Below are 26305 nucleotides of genomic sequence, written 5' to 3' on the forward strand. Positions count from 1 at the left end.
CCAATAGCACTTTATTAAAGGGTTTATGGCCCCCTCTAATGAAGTGGACCTCAGATCTTCTTCACAATCTGAGATGCTCTCTTCCTTTTAGGGGCCTATTTTTATAGTTTGATATGTAAATATTCAAGAACAGCTATACCAGATATAGAATAATTTCATTGGTTGACATATGATGCATAAACTAAAATCAGTAAAACAATATATCAGCAGGGTCATGAGTTGAGCAAAGCAAGGAATTCTCCACTGACTAGGTGGTCATAAGGTAGTCATAAGGTAGTCATAAGATGGTCACAAGATGGGCACCTGCTCATGTTGGACAAGACAGAATGGTCTGGAGGTACAGAAATTATTTTGGTGGACTTATCATGTAGTTGAGTCACCTTTGTCACACTGGGCTTAGCTACCACGACAAGGAAAAACAACAATGGAGGGCCTCCAGCCAGCTTCCCATATTTACACAAGTGATCTTACCATCTGCAGCTCACAGCTCCAGGGCCAAATATACAGAACACAGAACTTATAATCATATCAAGTTGATTGATACTGATTAGAATAGAGTAGGGGGTCTTCAATGAATCAACTTCCTCATTACATGTGCCCTAGGAAGACCACAGACCTCACTACTACTGCTAACAAGTCAAGAAAAATGTCCACTACGTCTCAGTAGAGAATCACCAACTAATGCTACCCTTTTCTTCTTTCTCTAACTTGAACTAGATAATTGCTCATAATAATATTTGTGACTACTCTATATAATTCCTTGAAGAACAAGAAGCTTCTCCCACCTCAGAGCATCCAGATCTTGAACACAGCCTGAAATCTGTTTTCTAAGTTCCAATTATACAACTGCCCTTTTTCCCCCCTCCCTTCCTCCTCTGTATAATATTCTTTCACTTTCTAACATTCTTATAAGGGTCAAGCTTTCCCCTTTCACCTCAAATGCTTTTATTTTTCCTTGTATCAATTTCTTTTAGGAACACTTTATCCTGAACCTGACAATCGGGAAAGTAGAGAAGCATTCTTTCAGGGAAATCATACTACATTGGGGATACAAATAACAGTTACCTAGTTGTAGCAGAAAGGCAAACATCATACATATAATGCTCTTTGTCAAATACTTTGGGGGTAGGGGTAGCGCTGACATTTTTAGACTACTGGATGGGATAATGTCAACTTGCGAGAAATTATGTTAAAGCAAAGATACTATATATCTTTAAAAGTATAAAAGTATGAATAAAAAAGTAAAACAAGAAAAGTGGTTTAAGATCTAAATCAGTTTAATTAGGGCTGATAATTAATAACAATGATTAGAAAAGAAGCATAGAGCTACTATAGTCGTGGAAAAGCTACACCCATGGGCAAGTCACTTAACCCCAATTGCCTCACCAAAATAAACAAAAACCCCAAAACTTCTGGGGCAGCTAGGTGGTGCAGTGGATAGAGCACCGGCTCTGAAGTCAGGAGGACCTGAGTTCAAATGTGACCTCAGATCAAACACTTGACACTTACTAGCTGTGTGACCGTGGGCAAGTCACTTAACCCCAACTGCCTAATTAAAAAAAATAGAAGACAAAAGAAAAATCTACACCCAAAAGCAACCCAAAGTAGCATTTATGAGGCTGAAAGAAGAAATCAAAAAGGAAATGGACAGATGGACTTAGGTCTAAAGATAAAGATAACAAGAACATCATCTTTTCAGCTTACTTCATAATATCTTATCAAAGGTTGTTTTTATTGTTTGTCTGTTTACTTTTTACAGACACCTTTATAAGTGAGTATAGCAGCAAATTGCCCAAAACATACTTAAAAAAATACCAAAATACTTTTGCTGGCTTTTAGACAGCACCACTTGAAACATGGGCGTTACAAAAATACAATCAAATGGAAACAAAAACATATCCTACCAGTTATTTTTATTAAAAGGAGCAAAGCTATACCAACTCCATACTATATAATGTATAAGAAACAAAATATCTGAATTGATAATGAAAGAAACAAAATATTTTAAGTCATTTTTTTAGAATGACCCTCAAAAGTAAATGTAGGATTATTAGAAGAAAAAGTAAAAAAGGTTTAAAAAAATATGGAATTATCTACGAAGAACTGAATTAGCAGAAAAGAAACTGACATTAAAAGATAATGTCCCATGCAGCCTTGAAAAAATTTCAGTTTGATAATATTTCAATAACAATTAAAATATGAAACTCTACAAGTTACTAAAAAAGCAAAGCGAGATTCAGGTTTTTTTTCTAATAAAAAAGAGATTAGATTTCTTATCTTAATAGTTCTAAGTAGAGGTATAATGGAGAATTATAATTCTCTAAAATTATGAAAGGAAATGAGGAAATGTTTTATGAAGAAATTACAAATATTCATAACTTTTAAAACTCAGTAATCCTCACACATAAATTGTTGGGTTTGATTTAATATATAAGTTGTGACAAGATGGCTTCCAAAATAATGAAATGCCCTAAATAAGAACAAGAAGAGGTTAATTGCTAATTAGGGAGTTGAAGAATGGGTTATAAAAGGGTAATTGGTGAAATTGTTACATGTGTTAATGGTTTAGCTATTGGCCTTAAAAATCATCAAGGTCTAGATAGCTAGATGAAGGGGAAGTATAGTTGATTTCTATTTAAAAATCCACATACATTAAACTCAAGAGTGGCAAGATAGTGTTTATAATATTATTCCTTTAGGGAAAATATATGCAATTCATCCCCTACAAATTATTTATTGGTTTTAAATAGTAATTTCCTATGGAAACCTTGATTAAAATGTGTAATTTAGATACATGAACACAAAGATGGCTATATGAAGCTAATCACTCCTAAAAGATTTTTCCAAACCATTTCCCTCTGTCCTATTTCCTCAAAAGATGTGATTAACCACCAATTCTATTCATTTCATAATCAGGCTATAGAATTAAAGCTTATCACTTGGAAAATAATAACAAAATTCTTTGAGGAAATGAGCTTGCAGCTTCATGTGAGCAGATACTTTTACATGATCAGCAATAGCATATCACCTTATATTTTATTTTTACTCTCTTTTGTAAGGAAACATGGGCTTTTGGATTAAAAATACACAATACTGAATTTAACTAAAAAAAGAAAAGGCCTCACAAAAACTTTAACATAGAAAATATCAAAAACAAGTTACTTCACTTACCTCATAATAACTTCGAACTGCATTACAAAATGCTTCATCTGCTACAATTTGGGTTTCTCCATTAAGGAAGGCCAGAAATCGTTCTTTTAATATCTGTAACTGTTGTTTATTAAGCTGTAAAAATGACAGAAGATAGGAAGAAAGTTAGCTGCTAAAGCCCAATGCAAAGATACTGAAGTGGTTTAATATAGGGTAAATTTTACAAAAAGAATAACAATGTAATGTAGAAGTTCATAAAGGAAAATAAAAATTTCCTGAATATTTTCTCCATTTTTTCTGGTTCAATTCAAAATACTTATATTACCACCATAAAAGCATTTTATAATACACAAGTACCTCTGTCATATAACTACTTCAGGATCTTGTCATAGTATCTCTTCTATCTCCAAAATTCTGAAAAGGCAATTTACATATTCTGAATTATAATGTTTATAGGTCACCAGATACAGCAAAATATCAAACGATTATTCATGAGATTAAAACTAGAAATGAGATTTTTAATATTTTGCTACCTGGAGTTCCATGACATATCATTTTTAAGCTTGAATGGATTTAAGATTCTTGAAGCAATGGATTGCCTTGCTATTTCGAGATTCTCTAGATCACATCCTTTTGATTACTTTGAGTACAATACACAAATATCAAATGAGGAATGATAAAATATAACCAAAATTATTTTTAAAGATCTGGCATCATGATTTGAAATGAACATTGAAGTATGAATCAAACTATCTGGAGTTGAAGTTTTAATTTGCCTTGGGGAAGAAGCTAGACTTTGGTTTCCTCACATGTAACATGAGGAAATTATACTATCTAATTTCAATGATCCCATCTAACATGAACATTCTATGATCCTATAGTAATCAGCCATGGACAACTACAACATGAATTTGGGTAAGAAGTTGCACTACAGATAATAAAGCAAGTGTTGGAATGCATAAGGGGGAAATAGAAAAAAAATATCCCATCATAGAGAATTCTGTACAATTCTAGGCTCTATTACCAGAAAGAAATACAGTGAGTTTGTAGATAGCTACAAAGATGATTAAAAGTTTGGAAAATAAAATGTATGTGAAAAAGCTAAGGGAAGCTGTATGAATTAGCCTAGGAAAGATGACTACACAAAATCAATTTAAATCTACATTCAAAAATCCTACTAAAATTCTATTCATATATGATGTTCTGTATTATGGGATACAACTTCTTTCACAAGATGCATTTCTAAAGAAACTTGACAGAGAAGGCAGTTTATAAAGAAGGTGTTGCTAGCAGCAACAGGCTGATTAAAAAAATGCCCTATTCTACACAGATTAGTTTAAACAAGCTCTAGGCTGAGCACAAAAGAAAGAGCTATTTCACTCTTCTACTAAGATTAGTTCACAATTTTTTTTTTGATATGGGGAGAGAAGCAGATACTTTTATAGCCTCAGTGACATCACATTATACATTCTTCCCCCTCTCTCTTAAAGAAGCAAGGGTTTTGGTACTAGAAAGGCAAAACTATCTTTCTTTAATTAATTCAAGCAGCCTAATAAAGAGTACAAATTATCTGTTGTCAAGACAGACCGATGACAACTAGATGTTGAGGGATGAATAGACTACATTACTTTGATGTAAAACTGATCTAGTTAAGATAAGACCATCAGGACAGATTTTTGGCTCTGTCTTCATACTCAAAGTCAGTTAAAAGTAGAAATGTTAAATATTGGTGACAAATGGTGAATTAGATTAATAAAATTAACTTAGTGAATTAGAGTGATAAAATTTTAGAGCCAGAAGGGCCATTTTACAAATTAGGGAATTGATGCCCAATTTAATCCAAACTAATCTCAATTTGTCATGCATTTATTAAGCACTTAGGATGTACAAAACACTTCTAAACACTGTGAAAACTACCAAATCTGAATAAGACTCAGTTCTTGCATTCATTATATTGTGCAATATATTCTTACTTGGTAATATTTTGTCACCCATTCATTCCCATGATAAGTCTCTCAATTTTCCTTTAAGTGACCTTTAAGTGATTTTTTGAACAGTGACAATTATTCACTCAAAGAGTGATTCTCTATAGATGGTGGGGTCCCCAAGATGATCCTTTTTGAAACTGACATTGCACTGGTTTATCTAGTCTTGGAGCATTGGTTCTATTCTCCACTTCTGCAAAGGACCTGCCATTGCCTCAATGTTGATTTTCACTTCAATGATGTAGGTCTGGATTCATTTTTGTCTGCACATTCTCTTAGTCTCTGTGTCAACATTCCACCGTAAGTTCACTATAGAGTCCATCCAATGTCCTGAGAGCCACCCTCACACTAAAGGAACACTCAGTCTCTCCACCACGTATCACTTTTGTCACATGACAAACCCATCTTCTTTTTCAATCACACATTTCTTTGATGTGCTTTACATCCCTTCTACAAAATACTTGTTTGTACTGTGTTACATCCTACACATGTCCATTGTTCACCATTGCTCTTTAGATTTTTTTATTCCTCACATTCTTCATTCAATTGTGTGATGGTAATGATATAGTCTATTGTGGAATATCATTTGCAAAAGTCTGCCCGTTCTCTTCTAATATGTTCTCAAAGGCTATTTTCAAAGATGTATAAATAATCTAAAAAAAAAACTTGATATAGATGGAATACTAGGTTTACTCATCAGTAGTTACTGACATTTTGAATAATGTCAGATTTTTTATGTCTTTGATATCTTGCCCTCCTTTAGGTACCTTGAGAACTGACCCCTTGACTCCTCAAAATGGTGTAATCAGTTTCACAGAACTTCTCTCTATATGTTTAATTGGTCAAGTCAAACTGCTTTTGCTATCTTTGTTTTCTACTTTCTCTACCAGTCAATTTCCAGGATTTTAATAGTAGAGTACAAATATAGCGGCTCCCCTATCTTTGATGGCAAAAATAGTTTGATATAGAAGTCTGACTATATTTTCAGTACTGTGTCCATTTATTGTTCTTCTAATAGCATTCTTGAACGTCCATGGGATGATTTTGCTTAGTTGAGTTTCTTGCAGGGGTATGCTAGACTGAACTGTTAAATTTTCACTGTGAGCATTTATACCTTGAAAATCAGCAATGCTATAAATCAGGGCTTGATTTATTATTTTGCTTATTGACTAGCCTTAAGAAAGTGATAGGAAAATATATTAATAATGAAGATTAAACTTAAAAGTATACATCCTATATATATTTTTCAGAGCGTGGGTTGTTAAATATTTACCAGGACGCCCCCATTTTCTTCCCAAAACTTCTTTAAACTGTATTTTCTTATCATTTGTTCCCACTATTCCATGAGATGATATTCCTCTACCCCAGGCAAAGGCATTGCAAAGCCCAAAAATTCACAAAAGAAGGAGTCAATGAAAAAAAAGTAGTCATATCTACACACAAATATACAAAGCAAAAGTAACAAGCAAGGTAAACTAGAAATTCTTTAGCCTCATAACAATTACCAAAACTTTGTAGAATAGAACTTATTATGGTATTAATGGCAGTGTGTTTGGAACTGGGGATCAACCATTAAAATTATTTGCCAAAGTAAATTGTATTATATTCCCTGGGAATCTTTGAAATTGGCAAAAGTCATGGCCTGTTCAAATCAATTCATCAAAAATTGATTCGGGTTACTTAGTTATTATCCTTTCTGGAGACAAAACAATGATCAGTTGACCTCTAGATATTGCTTCCAGGTAATCTGAAGACTTGACTGAATAGCTTTAAGTGACACATTCATTTTTTAAACAATTCCCCTTTCCTCTAAAGAAGAAAACGTTCTCAGTTATTATTATTATTTTATATCAATTAACAAGATTTCTAACTTTTATTCACTTACTTCAAAGCTTTAATAGCTTAAAACTCTAAGATATTTTGAACATTAATTATAACTCTTTAAATACTAATCTGTTTAATTCTAATCTAGACATCTCTACATCTTCTAAACAGGATCAGCATAATTTACTTGGTCAAAAGTTTTACTAAAGTCTAAGTTGGCTGTGTCTCTGTCATATTGCCATCATTTGCCAGTCTAATAACCCTGTCAACAAGGTTAGTTTGGCATGAATTGTTAATTATAAAAAAAGCACGTTTTCTTTGAACATTACCTCCTTTTCTAGATGTTTATTAGTTATCCTTTTAGCAGGTTCTAGCCAAGCTCAATAATTTGCAGACTTAACTGTCTTTTCTTAAAAATCAGAGTATCATTTGCAATTATCACATCCTATGGCATCTCTTTAGTTTTCCACAAACTTTCAAAGATCATTAACAAATGACTTAATCATACACACAAATTCATTCAGTTTGTTGGGATGTTGTTCTTTTGGATGAATGACTTGTTCTGGCAAAATGAGGTATCTACTTACATTGGGCATCAACTCTCAACATAGTCATTATTGTTCTACCTTTTCAAGTGAAAAAGAAAAATCTTTTTATGACAGAGAAAACAAGCAAAATTAGAGTGTACCAGCTCATTCTTTTATCCATCATCAGTTGTAATAATTTCATATACCTGTGCAGAAGTCCTATCACTTCTTTGACCTTCCTATTTTGCCCTAATATAGCTTTCTGTCATTCTTAACTTTCCTCATTTTTTTTCAGCTCATTCTCAGCCTTGGCATTGTTTACAATGCTCTAATAGGGCCATTCTATATTTTTATTTACTCTAAGTTACCTGTTCTTTCTCCAGTCTTCTGTACATGTCATTTTAAAACCTAATTTGATTGATAATTTCCTATGCATTTGCATGAGTCTTTCTAGACCACTCCCCCTTTGTCCTCCTCTTTAGAACTGTGTTTCTTCATTAATTCTTCATATGTTCAAAATCTTATTCTTCAGAGAATCTCCTCATTCCTCATCTGACTTCTCTGCAGAATATTTTTTCACAGGATCTTCTCAATGCTTCCTCTGAATCTGCTCTTGCAAAGTTTAGGATTTATGTCAGACTATTCCTAAATTTTTTTCTCTTATTCTACAATAAAGTCTAATTGAGTGGTCATTTGTCCCTAAGTTTTTCATCTTCCACTCCAGCAAAATTAGTCTTTTTTAGTGTGAATTATATCTAGAAAGATGATTTTTTTTTAAAATGAAGCTAAAAATATTAGTTTGCCTGCTGTGAGGTGAGAGTACTTTCTAGGAGATATTCCGATGACTGACACCTTCCATCTTTACTACTTGTCTATCATGCCTCTATGCCAAGATTGTGATCTTTTTATTGGACTCCCCACTTGCTTCCTCTTTCAACCCAGGTGTTTATGATACTCTGCAATGACAATATCTCTTCTGTTTCTCCTTCAGTTGATCTTCACACAAATTCTGTCCACGATGCTTCCCTCCTCTTGCTCCTACATTTCTTCACATGTCTCTTCTTTTAAAAGACAACAATATAACCTTTTTCCTTTGCCTATACTGTTTATTTTAAATAAAAGTACAGCCTTTCAGAGCCATATTCCAGTTGTGAGTCCCAAATGTGGGGAGAAAATAGTAATCATAATTATTTTGCAACATTTTGCTAAACTAACAATGCAGAAATCTCTCAACTATCTGGTGGCCTAATGTCAGAAAGTTCCCAAGCACTTTGCAAGAACAAAATAAAGCAGATTGTCTCGGCCCTGTGGTAATATTACTTGCTGTCCTCGTATAAGAGACCCTGGCAGTTTTATCCAAAAGGACTTCTTTCCCAAATTAAAATTATTTGGTCTCTTCCTTTTGTTTCTTTCCCTTGAACAAGAAATGTTTTCTTATTCCAATAATAAATGTTGTCAATTGCATTCCAAATACTCTCCTTTTCTCTTTTGCTTGATTCTCCTCTTTCTCTACTCCTTCCTTAATTTCTGTGAAATTTCTGTGAAATTCTGTGAAATGCTATACTTATCTATCCAAAATTGCTGCACAATGCTGCTGATTGGTTGTGTACTCTAAGCAGGCATGAAAGGATTAGTGAGGACAATATTCTTTAAGATGCTTATAAATCACTTTGCTTTCAGTTTGGTCTCCTACCTTTAACTCATTATCACCGAACCACCATCAAAAGATATGCTACTCTTAGGAAGTCAAGATAATTCCTCAATACAATTCAACAGGTCTCAGTTATAACTATGATATCAAGCTTACCTCCTTTAGCTAGGATTTCTAGTCCATCTTACTGATTGCACACCCTTTCTTACATTTGTGTACATCAGAGATAATATATTTTTTGCTGATTCTTTTTCTCGGTTCTGTGAACTACTGCATGTCTAGAATTAACCAATCTCAACTAGGCCTTCATCACTGTATGGAAAACCTTCTACTCCTCTTTGATTAATTCTCTATCACATTCCCCCCAGTGTCTCTTCAAAACTTCTCTTCAGGTCAATTATACCATCCCTTACCCCACCCATTCACCTCAGAAGGCATAATTTAATGATTTACTGAGAAAATTTAAGCATTCATTGGGGGTTCCCTCTTCTTTCCAATTCTATCCCTCAAATCCCCTTAATACCATTACTTTGTAAAATTTTTTTCTTTCCTTTCCTCTACCTTTTCTCTAATATCTGAAAAAGAGGGGCCCTTCTCCTTGCAAGAGACAATCTCCCTATTTGTGCTTGACCCCACTCCCTCTAATTTCATTGGAATGCTGACTGTACCTTTCAAACCTTATTTTCTGTTACTTCCTTAAACCTTTCCTCGACTGCAGACAAAATGAGTTATTCACCATTCCCTGTTCACAGCACAATATCTTGTGCATACTGGGAGTTTAACAAATATTTATTGAAAAGAAAATATATCTGCTTCAATACCTCGCCTCCTGACTGTGACAATGTATCCTCAATAGTGCAAAGTGCCATTTTTTTCTTTTCTATGTAAATCACCTCATCCCTAAAGTCTAACACAGTGCCCTGCTTGCTATAGGCAAATATTTGCTGAGTAAGTGAAAGTATGAATTAAATCAAATAATATTCAGGGACTTTTTGTTTGCCATCTTTATCCATGTTTTTGAAGAAGTAACAGTTGTACACAGCTGCAGAACCTGGGTTAAGGCAAGGAATTATAATGCAACGAGTGCTGAACTGGAAGTCGAGAGACCTTAGTTGTAATCCCTGTTTTGGCATTAAACCAATGGGCAAACTTAAGTAATTTAAACTCTTGAGGTCTGTTTCCTCATCTTTAAAATGAAAGGGTTGGTCTATATTATTTCAAAGGTTTCTTCAAACTATGACATTCTACGGTTCAAAGATTTGTCCTAACTTCCCCCAGAAACAGAGCAAGGATTGATTTTGAAAATATTTATGCAAAGACAAGTACATTTTTAATGTATTCAGATGCTCAACATTTATTATGTGATGATGTATTTAATTAGTAGATAATGAAAAATTAGAAAGCAACTATGAACAAAAAGATACTTAGAAGTAACAGCCTTTTATAAACAGAAACTTATTTTGATAATAAAAGTAAAAATGTTACATTAGGCTATATAAAACTGCAAGACAATATAAATCCTTTAATTATAGAAACAATTTTCATAATTATTTCTAAAAGCATCTTCACCTCTCAAAAATGGTCTCCCCAAAGCCATTCTAATTCAAAGGGAACATTATAAATATATTTTATTATCAATATCAATGTATTTATGGGATTTAAACTAATGAAAATCCTCATCAAGATCAACATTAAAAGAACTGAACACATCCTCTGTGCATTGCCTTAGATTTCTCTTTCTAAAAGCAATATGTTTTGTGTCACAAATATTACTGATAAGCAAAGATAAATACTTAACATATTTACTAAAAAACTAAGGTATAAAAAGATGGGAACCCTGGAAATGATTACTGAAATAAGTGTTATGAACCATGACCCTTCAAGAAGATATGCTCTTAAGACGAGGGGAGGGAGGAGTCAAGATGGCAGATTAGAAGCAGCAACCCAGACAAGCTCTCGCAACATTCCCCTCCAAACAACTTTAAAATAATGCCACAAATCAAATTTTGGAGTTGCAAAGTCATCAAACAGTCAGAGTCATTACAACTAAGCTGGAGAGGTCGGTGGCACAGGAGTGGGGCCGACCCAGAGCACAGCAGCAGTAACAGTGGAGGGCCTTGGAGATGGTGGCAGCAGCAGCAGCAGCAGCTCTGGGAGTTCCCAGCCCAGAGACAACGGTAAGGATGTCAGACAACCGGTCAGAAAGTGAGTACAGAGGACCCTGTACTGACACTGGGTGTAGCTGGTGCTGACTTGTAAATCTATTGCTCATATGCAATTCTGGGTCACACTTCCAGGGTGGATAGCAGTGTTTGTAATCGTTCACAAGGGAGAAGTGGACAGTTGCAGCATAGAGAGGAGTGCTTTTGGCTGCAGGAGAGTAGGTAACCAATTCACAGTTGCAGAGCCAAGAGGAGCACTTGCAGCTGCAGGGGAATAGGGACCCTTTCTATGTAAACAACAGAGTGCAAACCAAGAAAAAGCAGTGACCATACCTCTCCCCAGATCTCTCTCTCTCTCTCTCTCTCTCTCTCTCTCTCTCTCTCTCTCTCTCACACACACACACACACACACACACACACCCACCACCACCACCACCACCTTCAAAGCACCAAAAACTTACAGACCCCCAGAACTAGCTCTGAAAACAGTAGCATGAAAAATCTTGAAGCTTGGCACAGTTGCTTTCCCACCCCAAAGTGAGCAGAGCCCAACTTTAACATAAAGTTCAAAGTCTACAAATAGGCTGGAAAAAATGAGCTAACAACAAAGAAAGAATCTGATCATAAAAAGCTATTGTGGTGGCAGGGAAGACCAAGACACAAGCCCAGAAGAAGACGACAATGTTCAAAAAGCCTCAAAGAAAAATGTTAATTGGACACAAGCCCAAGAAAAAAATCCTAGAGGAGTTAAAGAGAGAAGAGTGGAAGAAGAAAAACGAAGAAAAGAAATGAGGTTCGGAGCCAAGATAGCAGATTTTAAATGACTTTAAAAGTCAAATAAAAGAAGTAGAAGAAAAACTGGGAAAAGAAATGAGAGGTATACAAGGGAGAGTCAAGAGCTTGGAAAGGGAAGGGCAAAAATTAACTGTAGAAAACAAGTCCTTAAAAAAATTCACTTGACAAAATGGGGGAAAAAAGCACACTGAAGAAAACAAGTTCCTAAAAATACAATTGGCCAAATGGAAAATAAAGTACACTGAGAAAACAACTCCTTAAAAAGTAGAATTGGCCAAACACAAAAGGAGGCACAAAAACTCATGAAGAGGACTCCTTAAAAAGTAAAATGGGCTAAATGGAAAAGGAGTTACAGAATCTAATAGAAGAAAACAATTCATTAAAAATTAGATTTGAGTAAGTGGAAGCTAATGACTCTATGAGAGATAAAGAAACAGTAAAACAAAATCAAAAGAAGAAAAAAAAAAGAAAACATAAAATACCTCATTGGTAAAGCAACTGACCTGGAAAATAGATCCAGGGGAGATAATTTAAAATTATTGGTCTACTTGAAAACCATGATGAAAAAAAGAGCCTGGATAGCATCTTCCAGGAAATAATCAAGGAAAATTGCCCTGAGGTCCTAGAACTAGGGTCATCGAAAGAATACACCAATCACCTCCTGAAAGAGATCTCAAATTGAAAACGCCAAGGAATACAGTAGTCAAATTCCAAAATTACCAGGTCAAAGAGAAAATACTGCAAGCAGCCAGAAAGAAACAGTTTAAATATCATGGAACCACAGTCAGGATTATGCAGGACCTTGCAGCTTCTATATTAAAAAATTGGAGGGCGTGAAATACGATATTTCATAAGGCAAAGGTGCTTGCATTACAATCAAGGACTGACTACCCAGAGAAACTGAGCATAATCTTTCAGGGGAGGTGATGGGACATTCAATGAAATAGGGGACTTCAAACCTTCCTGATAAAAAGACCAAAGCTCAACAGAAAATTTGATCTTCAAATATAAGACTCAAGAGAGGCATAAAAGGGTAAAGGCAAAAAGGAAACAGGAAAGAAAAAATCATGTTATTAATAAGGGCAAACTGTTTACATCCCTACAAGGGAAGATGACACTTGTAACTCTTGAGAACGGTATCGTTATTAGATATTTAAGAGTATCCCTAGACAGGGGGCATGGTGATGATAAAAAGTCTAATTTAGTGGTGAAAAGGGATTGTCCTGGGAAAAGAGGAAAGGAGGAAGCAGACAAGGGTAAACTACATCACATGAAAAGGCACAAAAACCTATTACAGTAGAGGGAAAGAAGGGAGGGAGATGGGCGTTGTTTGAACCTTACTCTCATCAGATTTGGCTCAAATAAGGAATAATATAATCAGTTAGGTATAGAAATCTAACTTACCCTACAGGAAGTAGGAGGAGAAAGGGGCAAGAAAAGAGAAGGGGTAGAGAGAAGCGAGGGCAGACTGAGGGAAGTGGTGGTCAAAAGCTAAACTTTCCCATAAAACTACTGTGCTATAAAAAATGATAAGGGAGATGGTTTCAGAAAAACATGGAAAACCTTTATGAGTTAATGAAGTGAGCAGAATGAGATCACTGAAATAGTAACAGGAATATAATGATGATCAATTATGAAAGACTTAGCTACCGTGATCAACACAATGATCCAAGACAATTCCAAAGGACTCATGATGAAAAATGCCCTGCACCTCCAGAGAAAGAACTGATGAATTCCGAGCGCAAACTGAAGTATATTTTCCCTTTCTTTACATTTCTTCCCTTTGTATGACATGGCTAATATGGAAATATATTTTGCATGATTTCACATGTGTAATTGCTATCAGATTGCTTGTCTTCTCAGTGGATAGGGGAAGTGTGAGAGGGAGGGTCAGGATTTGGAACTCAAAGTTTAAAAAAATGTAAAAACTAAATACATTTCTAATGAAAAAAAAGAAGGGGAAGGCCTCAGATGTTTAAGGTGTATACAGCAGGAAGATTAGACTTACAGCCTTCATTTCAGCACTAGATAATTTTCCAAAGTGACTGCAGAGTCCCATGCAGGTACTATGCTACTAATTTCCACAGCCCTAGACAAATAAGACTAGTGGCACTCTGAAAGTCACTTTTGCTAGGAGACACAAACATGAGAACTCTTCTCAGTTACCATAGAAATTCCCTCAAATACAACAGCTCCCTCACAGAGCTAGAAAGAATGACATCAAAGAAAGGAAGCCTTGGATACCCCCCGGATCACTTAGATTGTATTGACTTACTGAGTTACTCTGCTTTATGGCTTGTACTTCAATGGCGTTTTAAGAGTCACAAAATGTTTCTACATCTCATCTCACTTTACTACTCCAGAACAGCACTGGCCAGTTATATATCACCTGGGACCTTCTATTTCTGAAACCATTGCTTCAGTATATTACGGTTAATTATTGGATGGATTTAAGTGGGATTCAAAGGTTTCTCTTTAGATCCAGCACCAAAGTTATCTATCATGCCTAAGCTTCACTGGGTTAAAAACGCTTCACATTCCTGCCTGAAATAAATAATTAATTCACAGAAAGAATATAAGCTTATGTCATTACAAACCTTATCCTCAAAAACAAAGTTAAGAGATGTGATCCAAGCTTGTTTCATTTGAAATGAAATGTGCATCTATCATGAACTCATATGATCTTAACATTCATGTCTAACTTCCTTGTTTGAGAAGAGCCCTCAAAGGTATACTTTATTGCAGTCAAATATTTTTGTAAGAAATAAATAAATGAATATAAGGGGATATGATGTTTTCTATATCTCTCTGTCAACTACATTACCATGAAGATGTAGTTTGCTATAGAACATTATCCAAGAAAGCTAATCCATTCTCTCTCTAATCATATTTTCATAGAATATATCATTGATGCATTCTTTGACCATTTCCAAGATTTCAGAGAGATGGGACTCAATCAATAAGCAGTCATTAAGCACCATGTGCCAGCTAAATGCTAGGGATACGAATAAAATAATCCCAACAGGCAGGGAGGCTACATTCTAATGGAAGAATTTACATTCTAACATATGCATAAATCTGGTAGCTATTGCCTTTTCTCAGCCACGATTCATGGAGGTAAAGATTTATCTCTATGTCTGTTATGTTTTCCTTTCTTTTAGAATATTGTCTTCGGGATATCTTGAAATGTTATCCCTACATGCCTCAATAATGGCATCACTCTCAGTACTAATAAGTACTTCGTTAGGACAAGTAATTCTTCCTAACTTCACTATACAGCTTAGCCAACCTAGTCTTCTTGGTGTTCCTTACCAATCACGGTTTTATCTGTGGTCTCTGTGTATTTGCACAGAACCCACGAGGTGGCACAGTGGATACAGCACTGGATCTGTAGTTAGGAAGAACTGAGTTCAAATCTGGCTTCAGACACTTATTAGCTGTGTGAACCCAGGCAAATTACTTAACCTGCATACACCTCTGTTTCTTCACGTGTCAATTGGGGATAATAACAGCATCTACTTCCCTGTTGTCGCAAGGGAAATGAGATATTTGTAAAATGCTTTGCAAACATTAGAGTTCTATATAAATGCTAGCTAATACTAACTATTATTATTTGTATTGACTGTTCCTCCATAATAATATTACTAATAGCTAACATTTGTATAGTGCTTTAAGGTTCATAAGTGTTTTATGTATAACTGTCCCACACTTGGAATGCACCCCTTCCTTACCTCCATTTCTCCCTCTTGTGTGTCTTCAAAACTCTGTTAATGTATAAAAAATAAGGGAAACATGACCTTTTTTTTTTTTTTAACTGTTATGGTATGTGTCATTTTGTGTTACGGTACTAAGCTCCTAATGACATTCTATCTATGTCGTCTCATCAGCACTTTTATATTCATCTTTCTTTTTTATTATTTGTTTAGTCTTCTCTCTCTCTCAACATATCACTTCCCAGTCTGCCACTATAACTCTCTGTTTTTGTACCTCATATACTGAAATATTTCTAGCGTTCTTTCCTAGCTCAGACTGAACCTCGAATAGTTCTAGAGCACTGGATAAGCATTAGTTTTTTACAGGGTATCAGTGTATGTCATCAGCAATGACATCCGTGCACACCACCAACTCAAGATGTTATGTTAGATAAATGTGTGAATGGTAGAATGAACTGCCGTGAAGGAGCACGAATGAGAACTTCAAAAGTCTGAGATGCTGGTGTCAGTGTTAGATAAGAACTTAGCAGTCACAGGGAACGACATTAAAAGGGGAGGATATTTCAGTTAATAGGTTCAGACTTAGCACAGCACAAAGTGGAACTGCAATTTGATAATTACAGCATTAATTTGATCATCCAAGACAGACAAGACATCCCCTCAGACTTGAAACTCTAGTCCAAAGGTTTATTTTATTTTGTTTTTTGTAGACCTATCGCCTACCACAATGCCTAGCACTCTTTATAAATATTTAGATTAATTAAAGGAGGATTCAGTAGGTCAGAAAAAAGCAGTATTAAGGAAAGAACACAAAATGCTGGTAAATGGATTTTTTCCTATAATATTTCTACTCAAGATGGCTTTCTTTTACAGAGAGCGTACTAACCATGCCCTTCCCTCACTGGGTTATATTGGTTCAGTGTAAGTCCAGACATGTTGCATCAGGCTTTTACTATATTTAAAAGTACTGTTCTCAGCAACATAATTTGACTCTTATACCAGTCTGAAACAGTGAAAGTTATTTTATTTGTTAAATTTTTTTATTAATTTATTTTGATTTATCAACAATCACTTCCACAAGCTTTTGTATTTTAAATTTTTCTCCCTCTCCCTCCATATCTCCCTCCCCAAGATGGCACGCAATCTGACATAAGCTATACATATACATTCCTATTAAACATATTTTCACATTAGTCATGTTGTAAAGAAGAATTAGAACCAATCAAAGGGACCACAAGAAAGAGGAAACAAAACAGAACAGAAGAAAAAAAGAGCAAATAGTATGCTTAGATCTACATTCAGACTCTATAGTTCTTTCTCTGGATGTGGATAGCATTTTCCATCATGAGACTTTTGGAGATGTCTTACATCCTTGCATTGCTGAGAAGAGCCAAGTCTATCAAAGTTAGTCATCGCACAACGTGGCTGTTACTATGTACAATGTTCTCCTGGTTCGCCCACTTCACTCAGCATCAGTCCATACAAGCCTGAAAGTTATTTTAAGATAGTATTCAACGGTAAGACCCCAAGTATCAGTGTTGCTCATCAGTTTAAGCAATGACATTCTTGCATACCACTACCTCGAGATGTTGTATCAGAGAGATGTCTGAATAGTCTAATAAGAAGCAGAGCTGAATTTTAACCCATTTGTAAATGACACTATATTCTCCAACCCTCTCAATGCCCACACATTACCTGGTGACCACTGTTCAAACCAAAACTACTGTTTTATAGTATTTTATGTTCAGTCATTTTTCATGTCCAACTCTTTATGACCCTCTTAGGGGTTTTCTTAGCAGAGACACTGGAGCGGTTTTGTCTTTTCCTACTCTAGATCATTTTATGGATGAGAAACTGAGGAAAACAGGGTTAACTGACTTGTCCAGGGTAACCCAACTGGTAAGTGTCTGGGGCAGATTTGAACTCACAAAGATGAGTCTTCCTGACTCCAGACCCTGTACTCTATCCACAGCACCATCCAGCAATCCCTATACTCTGTTGTCATAGTCTTAAATCTAGGGTCAATTTCGAGCCAGAATGAAGTATAGGAGTCAGTCTCCTAATATATAAAATGAGAGGCAGGAACAAAATCATTCACAAAGACCTTTATAGATCTCAATCTCTGATTCTATCATTCACTACAGAACTATAATAATATTTTTCACACTGACCAACATTATTCTGATCACATCATAGTTAAAACAGCCTGGTAACTGGGAAGGAAAAGTATTTGATCCATAACAGAATAATGGTAAGAAAACGCAAGGATATCTCGCCCGTTTTCTTCCTCAGCCTCTTCCATGCCACAAAGCCCCACAATGTTGGTTTCCTTGTGAGTTTCACAGGATTACATAGTTAAAGCTAGAAGGGGCCATCTAGTAAAAACCATACATTTTACAGATGAAGAAACTGAGGCCTAGAAATGTTTAATTATTTGAATCTTCATTGAGCTAAAGAGATTACAGTCTATGTATTTTGTAGGACTAGATGTTGTCAGGAGTAACATTACTTTTGGTATGTCAGGGGACTAGAAACTTTGCCAGCCTGGAAACTATTGAAAGATGTCAATGAGCTATTAAGTTGGAATGGGACTTGTCTCTTTCCTAGAGATCTGTCTCTGGAGCAAAGAAATGTTCCCAGGCCCTTCATGTAATATCCTCTCTCTCTCCTATAGCCAGCGGCTTTTCCTGTACTATTTTATACATCTCCTAGTTATTAGATGATCTTTTCAGTCACTATGATTGCATGTCCTTATAGGAACACAAGATCTTTGAGTGGCAAAGGTAATAAATATTATTAAGTTCAATTCCATCATTTTACAAATTAGAAAACTGAAGCTAAGAGATAATAAGTGACTAACCCAAAGGCATATAGCTAGCTAAGAACACACATACAAACAGCAGATTTCAAAAGAATTATTCATTTCAAAACAATTTTCCATTTACCTTTTGTCTAGTAGGCACATGCTGCTTTATGAAATTTTAAGAAATACATATGTATATAGAAATTAAACTCTAAGTGAATACTTACATATTTTCTCTGTCAGACATTTTCCCCTATATTAGTGCACTTAGAAATCTAGGAAAAACAAAGCAGATGCATTTGGATAGACTATCTACAAAATCCCTCAGCCAGTGTATATTCTTGGACAGACAGTGTAAACAAATAAGTCGTCACCTAATGTGTTTGAGATTGGACTTTCATTGAATTCCCTTGACATCATAAAAACACCAGTAAAGGACATCAACTGCCCACTGCCTCACTTTTTCCATGTTACCAGGGGGTTGGTGGAAGAGGGACATGGAATAAGAACCTCAGATGATGGGCAACCATACATATATTCTGATCCACCTAAATGAAGGAAATATTTACAATGATGAGATCACAGATCAACTGGAATATTTAACTAATGTACCTGAAAAGCAGCTCAAATGCAGTTCTGAAAACAAAAAAAAAACAAAAAAAAACAAAGACTAAACAGCAGCCTTAGGCAAATTGTCCAAATTCATGACTCTCTTCCAAAAATCTATTTAATACCATTAAATAAGTTCAAAGGACACTTCAATATTCGGAAATGGTACTGTAGACACACGTGAGGTAAAGAATCAGTACAAATACGCTACTCTCTTGCCACAATTTGAGAAATTCCAGAAGTATCAACCCTGAATAATTTTCAAGAAATGGTAAAACCTGTTTTACAGTTGCAAAGATGATAAATCTTGATGTAACTAATCCCTTAAATTAGGACCATATAAAGCAATTGCCAGGCAGCAAATATTATGAATCTTACATATTTAGGGAAAAATAAAGATTATAAAACCATTTTCAGATTTTGTAAACTGGCTGTCAGCTATTTTTTTTTTACTGTCACCCACATGGTTACTAAATGCAGAGTACTGCATGCTTAAAAATAAGATAATAATCTGATAAATACTTTCATTTGCCAGCTCTTACCCTGACCTAGATTTTGTCTATCATCTTGCATATTTCTATGTAATGAGGGAGGAAATGGGGAGGGATAGATGTAGTCATCAGTAAAATGAAAGAATTCCATAAGTACAGGGTGTAATTTCCAAATGTAAAATTATTATATTTCCCACAATTAGAATGCTAAATATGAATGAGTAAGGTAAAATTAAAGTGTAATAGTTATTACCATTTGAATAAAAGTCAGTATTCGCATTCTGAAACCTTTTTTGAGTTTTACAGGTTGCCATGGCCAAAGAATTCACCTCCAAAAGGCCAGACTACTTATCCATCAGCTTTTCTTCCCCACTTCATAAACTTGTTCTTAGAAAGGAGATTTTTCTTCATCCTTCATTTTCCAAAGAGGAGAAATGACATCACAATGTTGGGATAAAATAGTGGATGACAGGTGCTGCCTTGCCTTGCAAATGAATTAGATTTAAGTGAGGCAGAGTTGCACAACATCCTTAGCCTCACTCTCTCTTCCTGAGTCATCAAAGTCCAGCGGTAGAGCAAAAGTCAACATGACTGGCAATGATCCAGGAAGCAGAGGGTGACCTAGATGTCTTCAGTGTCTGACCAAGTTCTAAGCACTGCACTGTGCTTGCTCTTGCTGCCTTCATGGCTAATAGAAAAGACTGTTCAGATATGCCTATTCCAACAGGGAGAGTCTTCACACGATTGTGGTAGACAACCCCTGACTCACCGATGGGTTTGAGGACATCAATTACCCTTAATCTGGGTTAGCCCACCTGCTAAAAGGCTATTTTTGGGATATGGCTGCTGTGCATTGCTATAGCTTCTTGGAGCCACAGGTGAGCACCGGTTGATTGGTGGACACAAAAAAAAAGGGGTCAGCAAGCTCTCACACCAGTGGTGCTCCTTCTTCCTGAACACCCCATACTGCCCTTCCCCCAAACTTCCTCCTGGAAGCCCTCTTGATTTCTACTCTGACTTCATTTAATTCATGCATTTCAGTATTATTATTTTGAAGGCCTATTTTTACAGAGTAGGACACGTAGTTTAGTGTAGAGTTGATAAAGTTGATCCATCAATCATACGTTAGATTACACAAGGGTTAGGCCAAGACTGGAGCCTAAACTTATCTAGGAGAACAGGAGAATGGTTAACATTCAGGATAACATCAAGAAGTACTCTGAATGACCCCAAAGGTTTTCCCCAAAACAAAAGCTTATCTTTTAAACAAAAATATTCTTCAAGTGATACTGCGTTGCTAGAAGTCACAAAATAGCCCATTTTCCAAAGAATTAAAGTTGCAAGTCATCCAAATGACAATGAGATGGCACATGGTGAGTGTGAATAGGCTGTATCATATTACCAATGAAAGCTATTCAGGAGAAAATGCATAAAGGATATTATCAATGATATGTTTAAATAGAAAAAGAAGACTGGTCATGTATGTGATCCACTATTACGGATGTTGAGTGAACCTACATGGAAGCAAACCAGGAAGAATACACCAGACCTGCATAAGATGAGCAGGTGTGGATAGGTTGTAACCTACATAACCGAAGGGATTATCCACATTGAGGAAATCATACCTCTACCTAACTATATAACCAAGCAGAGTAATAAATGTGTACATGGTTCCTGTTTCTTGTTCCCCTAGAAGACTGTAAACTCGAGGATGGAGACCCTGTCTTATGTAAGTCTTTTATCTTCCACAGTGCCTAGCATGATGCTGTGGTTACACTAGGCATTTAATAAATTTGCTGTTGAATGTATAGGTGGTATCTAATACCAACTACTCATAAAAATTAATGCCATCTCAATGTAATATAAATGTCACAATTTAAAATATAACCATAATGAGATCATAAAATTATAGATAAGAACTAAAAAGAAGCTTAGAGAATATCAAGTCCAATACTTTCATTTTTCAGATGAGGAAACTGAGGCACTGAACAGTTATATGACCTGCCCATGATCACACAACTACTAAGTGATTGAGGCAGGATTTGAACTTCAGGTTTTCCTCATTACAAGTATAGTACTATGCACTATACTACCTAGCTGTTTCTCCAATACACTATTAACACACACACACACACACACACATTCTGTGATCCAGTGACAATGGCCTCCTTGCTGTCCCTCAAACAAGACACACCATTCCCCATCTCCAGGCATTTTCACTTGCTATCTCCAATACTTGGCATGTTCTCTCTACTCATCTCTGCCTCTTGGCTTCCTTCAAATCCCAACTAAAATCCCACCTTCTATGGGAAGCCCTTCCCAATTCCTTTAATCCTGGTGCCTTTCTTCTGTTGATTCTCTCCATTCATCCTGTATAGCTTGTTTGTGCAGTTGTTTGCACATCATCTTCCTTTCATCATATGGCCAATGCTTAGCACAGTGCCTGGCACATAGTAGTAGGTATTTAATAAATGGTGATTGACTGACTATACCATCTAGCCACCTCAAATAATACAGAACAGAAGAGGGTTTACCATTTAAAACAGACGTCAAAGTTCATCCTGAGACACAACATGGCATAATGTATAACGTTGGCCTGGGGTGGAAGATCTTAGTTCAAGTCTTACTTCTGACGTATAATGTGTAACTCTCCTAATCTTGTAATGCTGCAGGGAACTCTCCATGTCCGGAAACTTCAGGGAAGTTGCTAGTCTGTATTAGTAGAGGGAGCTCCTCAAATAAGACTTCCCTACTCGAATGAAATCACAAATCTGGACTTAATCACAGAATCAGCTGACGTGGGAAGGAAAGAAAATAAATGCTTGATAATGAAAAAAAGATTAAATATTTAGAAACTAGAACATTTTGTTACATAATGTTCAGCTTCTTTAGAATGGTTATATACGCTTTACATCGAATGTATATAACATAGCATGGCTACTTAAATATGTACTATTTTTCTACTACATAAAAAGTAGGCTTATATGGGACAAATGTATTGCAGAAGGGAATTCTGTCAGGATTTAAAAGTGTTTACACCACTTTCACCTCAAGCAGTCCTGCAGAGCTGATGTTAATCCACTTTCCAAAGAAAGAAGCATTGAGCTCATTCAATTATTTCTTTTTCTACTACAAGAGCCTTTGGGATTAAAGAACAGCCATTATAAACAAATGAGGGTAATAAAACTGGTACCCAGGAAATCACTAAGATAGTCTTTTAATTCAGAAAATAACCCTTTTAAAAGTGGAAAATGTTGATCTCTCAGCACAAACTGAGAATGGAATAAGATTACTTAAAATTTCAGAAACTAAACCACTAGTTCTTAAATAACAAAAAGAAACTTGGCATAGGAATTTGTGGATAGGTTCAGAAGTGGGGAGAAAAGTTCACTTTTTAAACCCCAAATGGTTGAGTGCTAAAGTAGCTCAATTATCACTATAAAGAATCAAAAGGTGTTAAAGAGAATTTAGTTAGATGATGAAATAACAGAATAGAGAAGACATTAGCACCACAGAACATCCTCAACTAGCCAAAAAAGAAAGATAAGTATATCTCCTATAGATTATTCTAAAATCTTGAAATTATAATATACTCCAAAGCAATCATTCAAACACAATTTTGGAAAATAACTTGACATCTTCAGAGTTACATAAATTGTCAATGAGTGAGGAAAGTGGTATATGAAGTTGAAGAAGAGTAGTGCATTTTATTTGGCTGTGTTATTCACGTGGAGGGTATGGGAAACATGTACAGGTATAAGTAAAAACATGAAGTTTAAGGAGACCAAGAAGGCCCACTACCAAATTCTTTCTCAGAGGGAAATGCGACCGAGGCAGTAACATGAGGAGAGCAGTTGTAGAAAGGAAGGATGGATATGTAGAAAAGGGACAGAGAAGAAATGTGGTTGGTTGTTGTCCTTCATACTTGTAGAAGACCAAAATGACATCATTATGTCAGGGTAAATGTACAGTGTATCTGACCCATGGCTGATCAGACCAATATGAGCTTAGAAAGCTCCACCATAGCATGGGCACAAATAGTCCATGTGAACATTTGGAACGGAGATGTCTCTAAATTTGTGCATCTCAATTTGGAACTATGCCCAAAGGGCAATCAAATGGCGCGTACTCTTTGATCCAGCAAAACCACTAGTAGGTCTGTATCCCAAAGAAATCACAAAAAAGGGAAAAGGACCCAGATGTACAAAAATAATTCTAGCAGCTCTTTTTGTGGTGGCAAAGAAATTAGAAATTAGAGGGATGCCCATCAATTGAGGAATGACTGAACAAGTTGTGGTATATGCATGTAATAGAATACTATTGTTCTAAAAGAAATAATGAGCAGGCGGATTTCAGAAAAACCTGGAAAGACTTACATGAACTAATGCAAAGTGAAAGGAGGAGAACAAAGAGAACATTGTGCACAGTAACAGCTACACTGTGCAATGATCAACTGTGAATGACTTAGCTCTTCCTAGCAATAAAATGATGCAAGACAAAGGACTCATGATGGAAAATTCTATCCACATCCAAAGAAAGAACTGATGAAGCCTGAATGCAGATCGAAATATACTATTTTCACTTTTTTCCATGTTTTTTCCCCTTTTGGTCTGTTTTTTCTTTCACAATATGACAAATATGGAAATGTTTTACATTATTGCACATATGTAACCTACATAAAATTGCTTTCCAACTTAAGGAGGGGAAGGACAGAGGGAGAAAAATTTGGAACTCATTTAAAGGTTAAAATTGTCTATACATGTAATTTTTTAAAAATACTATTTAAAAATAAATACATTTATGCATTTCACACTTTTTTTTGAGCTACTGCAATTCTGCTTTGCTCATAGAGTATGGCGTCTTCTTTGATGTGCCAGTGTCTTCCATGTCTCACAATCAATTCCAAAGTTCTTCAGAGAGTTTGAGAGTACCACTGTATCACTTCCTCTGACCTCCATTTCTCCATAAAATAATCTTTTAGGCAGACCTGTCTTCGGCATTCGAACAACATGGCCAGCCCATCAAAGTTGACCACTCTGCAGCAGGGTTTGAATACTTAGCAGTTAAGCTTGAGAAAGGACCTCAGCGTCTGGTACCTTATGTTGCCAAGTGATTTTCGGAGTCTCCCTAAGACAATCCAAATGGAAGCGATTCAGTTGCCCGACATGGTGCAGGTATACTGTCCAGGTTTCACAGGCATGCCACAATGAAGTCAGCACAATGGCTCTATAGACTTTCAGTTTGGTAGGCAGCCTAATATCCCTTCTCTCCCACGATTTCCTTTGAAGACTCCCAAACACTAAGCTAGCTCTGGCAATGCATATGCATCAACTTCATCATCTATATGTATGTCCCTGGGAAATATATTGCTGAGGCAAGTGCACCAATCTATAGCATTCAAAATTTCTCCATTTGATGTAACTGATGGTTCCACGTATGGATGGTGTAGTACCGGCTAGCTGAGAACCTGTTTTCTTGGTGTTAACTGTCAGGCCCAAATTAACACAGGTAGCAAAGAATTGATTCATCTCTCTTGCATCTCAGCCTCAGAGGTTGCACTGTCATGCACCAATTCTCCCTCCATTTTAGTATTGGATCAGTATAGTAGCTGATCTTGATGCTGTTTTCATCCTTGTTGAAAGCATCCAACAACATCACTGAAAACGTCATGCTACAAAGCATGGGAGCAAGCACATATCCCTGCTTCACTCCACTGGTGACTGGGGAAGCATGACAGCATCCTCCATTATCCAGAACTCATACAAGCATGCTATCATTGAACAGGCAAACAATACTAACGAACTTCTCCAGACAACCAAATTTTGCCATGATTTTCCACAATCCCTCACGACTTACATTAACAAAGGCCTTTGTCAGACCAACAAATGTTGTGTACAGACCTCTACTTCTGCTCCTAGCATTTCTTATTTGCCAGGCAACAAACACAATATTGACCTCTGCTCTCTCTTTTCTGAAGCCACATTGGCTCCTGGGTAGATGAATATCTTCCAGGTATAGGATTAGTCTATAAAGGAGGACTCTGGCAAGAATCTTGCCAGCAATGACTATTAGAGGGAAATCCCTCCCCATTATGACTGTTACTATTTTCCTTTTCCTTTATAGAGATGGACAATGGAGGCATCCTTAAACCCCTGGAAGATAACATCTTTTTGCCATATAACCTTGAAGATTTCAGTCAACTTTAGTATGAGCAGTAGACCCCCTGCCTTATAAATCTCTGCTGAAATAGAATCAGCACCAGGTGTTTGGCCACATGAGAGGAGCCTAATGGCATTTGGCACCTCTACTTCAGCTGGAAGTTCAGCCAGAGAGGGGCCGACTTCCTGACAACTTGAGGCATACAGTAAAAAGCTTCAGCATTGTTGATGATAGTCTGTTGAGAACATTATGTGAGTGTTCAGCCCATACCTTCAGGATCATGCCCTTATCACTAATCAACATGGTTCCATCAGTGCTGAGTAGCTGAGATGCACAATAGGTCTTTGGCCCATAAATAATCTTCAGCTCATCATAAAAGCACTTTGGATTGCTACTATCAGTGTAAACTTGAATTTCTTCTGCCTTCTTACTGAAT

The 26305-nt window shown here is 36.1% G+C and overlaps 1 protein-coding gene across 5 annotated transcripts in view; it reads right to left on the minus strand.

Annotated features, from left to right (window-relative positions):
* CADPS2 (calcium dependent secretion activator 2) overlaps nt 1-26305 on the minus strand; it is a 700135-nt gene that overhangs the window by 556283 nt on the left and 117547 nt on the right. For all 5 annotated transcript variants that reach the window (XM_027855139.1, XM_027855140.1, XM_027855138.1 and 2 more), the window contains exon 2: nt 3172-3285. In XM_027855139.1, the coding sequence (XP_027710940.1) occupies nt 3172-3285 (114 nt within the window). The remainder of the gene's footprint in view (nt 1-3171; nt 3286-26305) is intronic.

The sequence above is a fragment of the Vombatus ursinus genome, unplaced genomic scaffold (assembly GCF_900497805.2).
Source record: "Vombatus ursinus unplaced genomic scaffold, bare-nosed wombat genome assembly UNPS02010788.1, whole genome shotgun sequence".
NCBI classification, from domain to species: Eukaryota; Metazoa; Chordata; class Mammalia; order Diprotodontia; family Vombatidae; genus Vombatus; species Vombatus ursinus.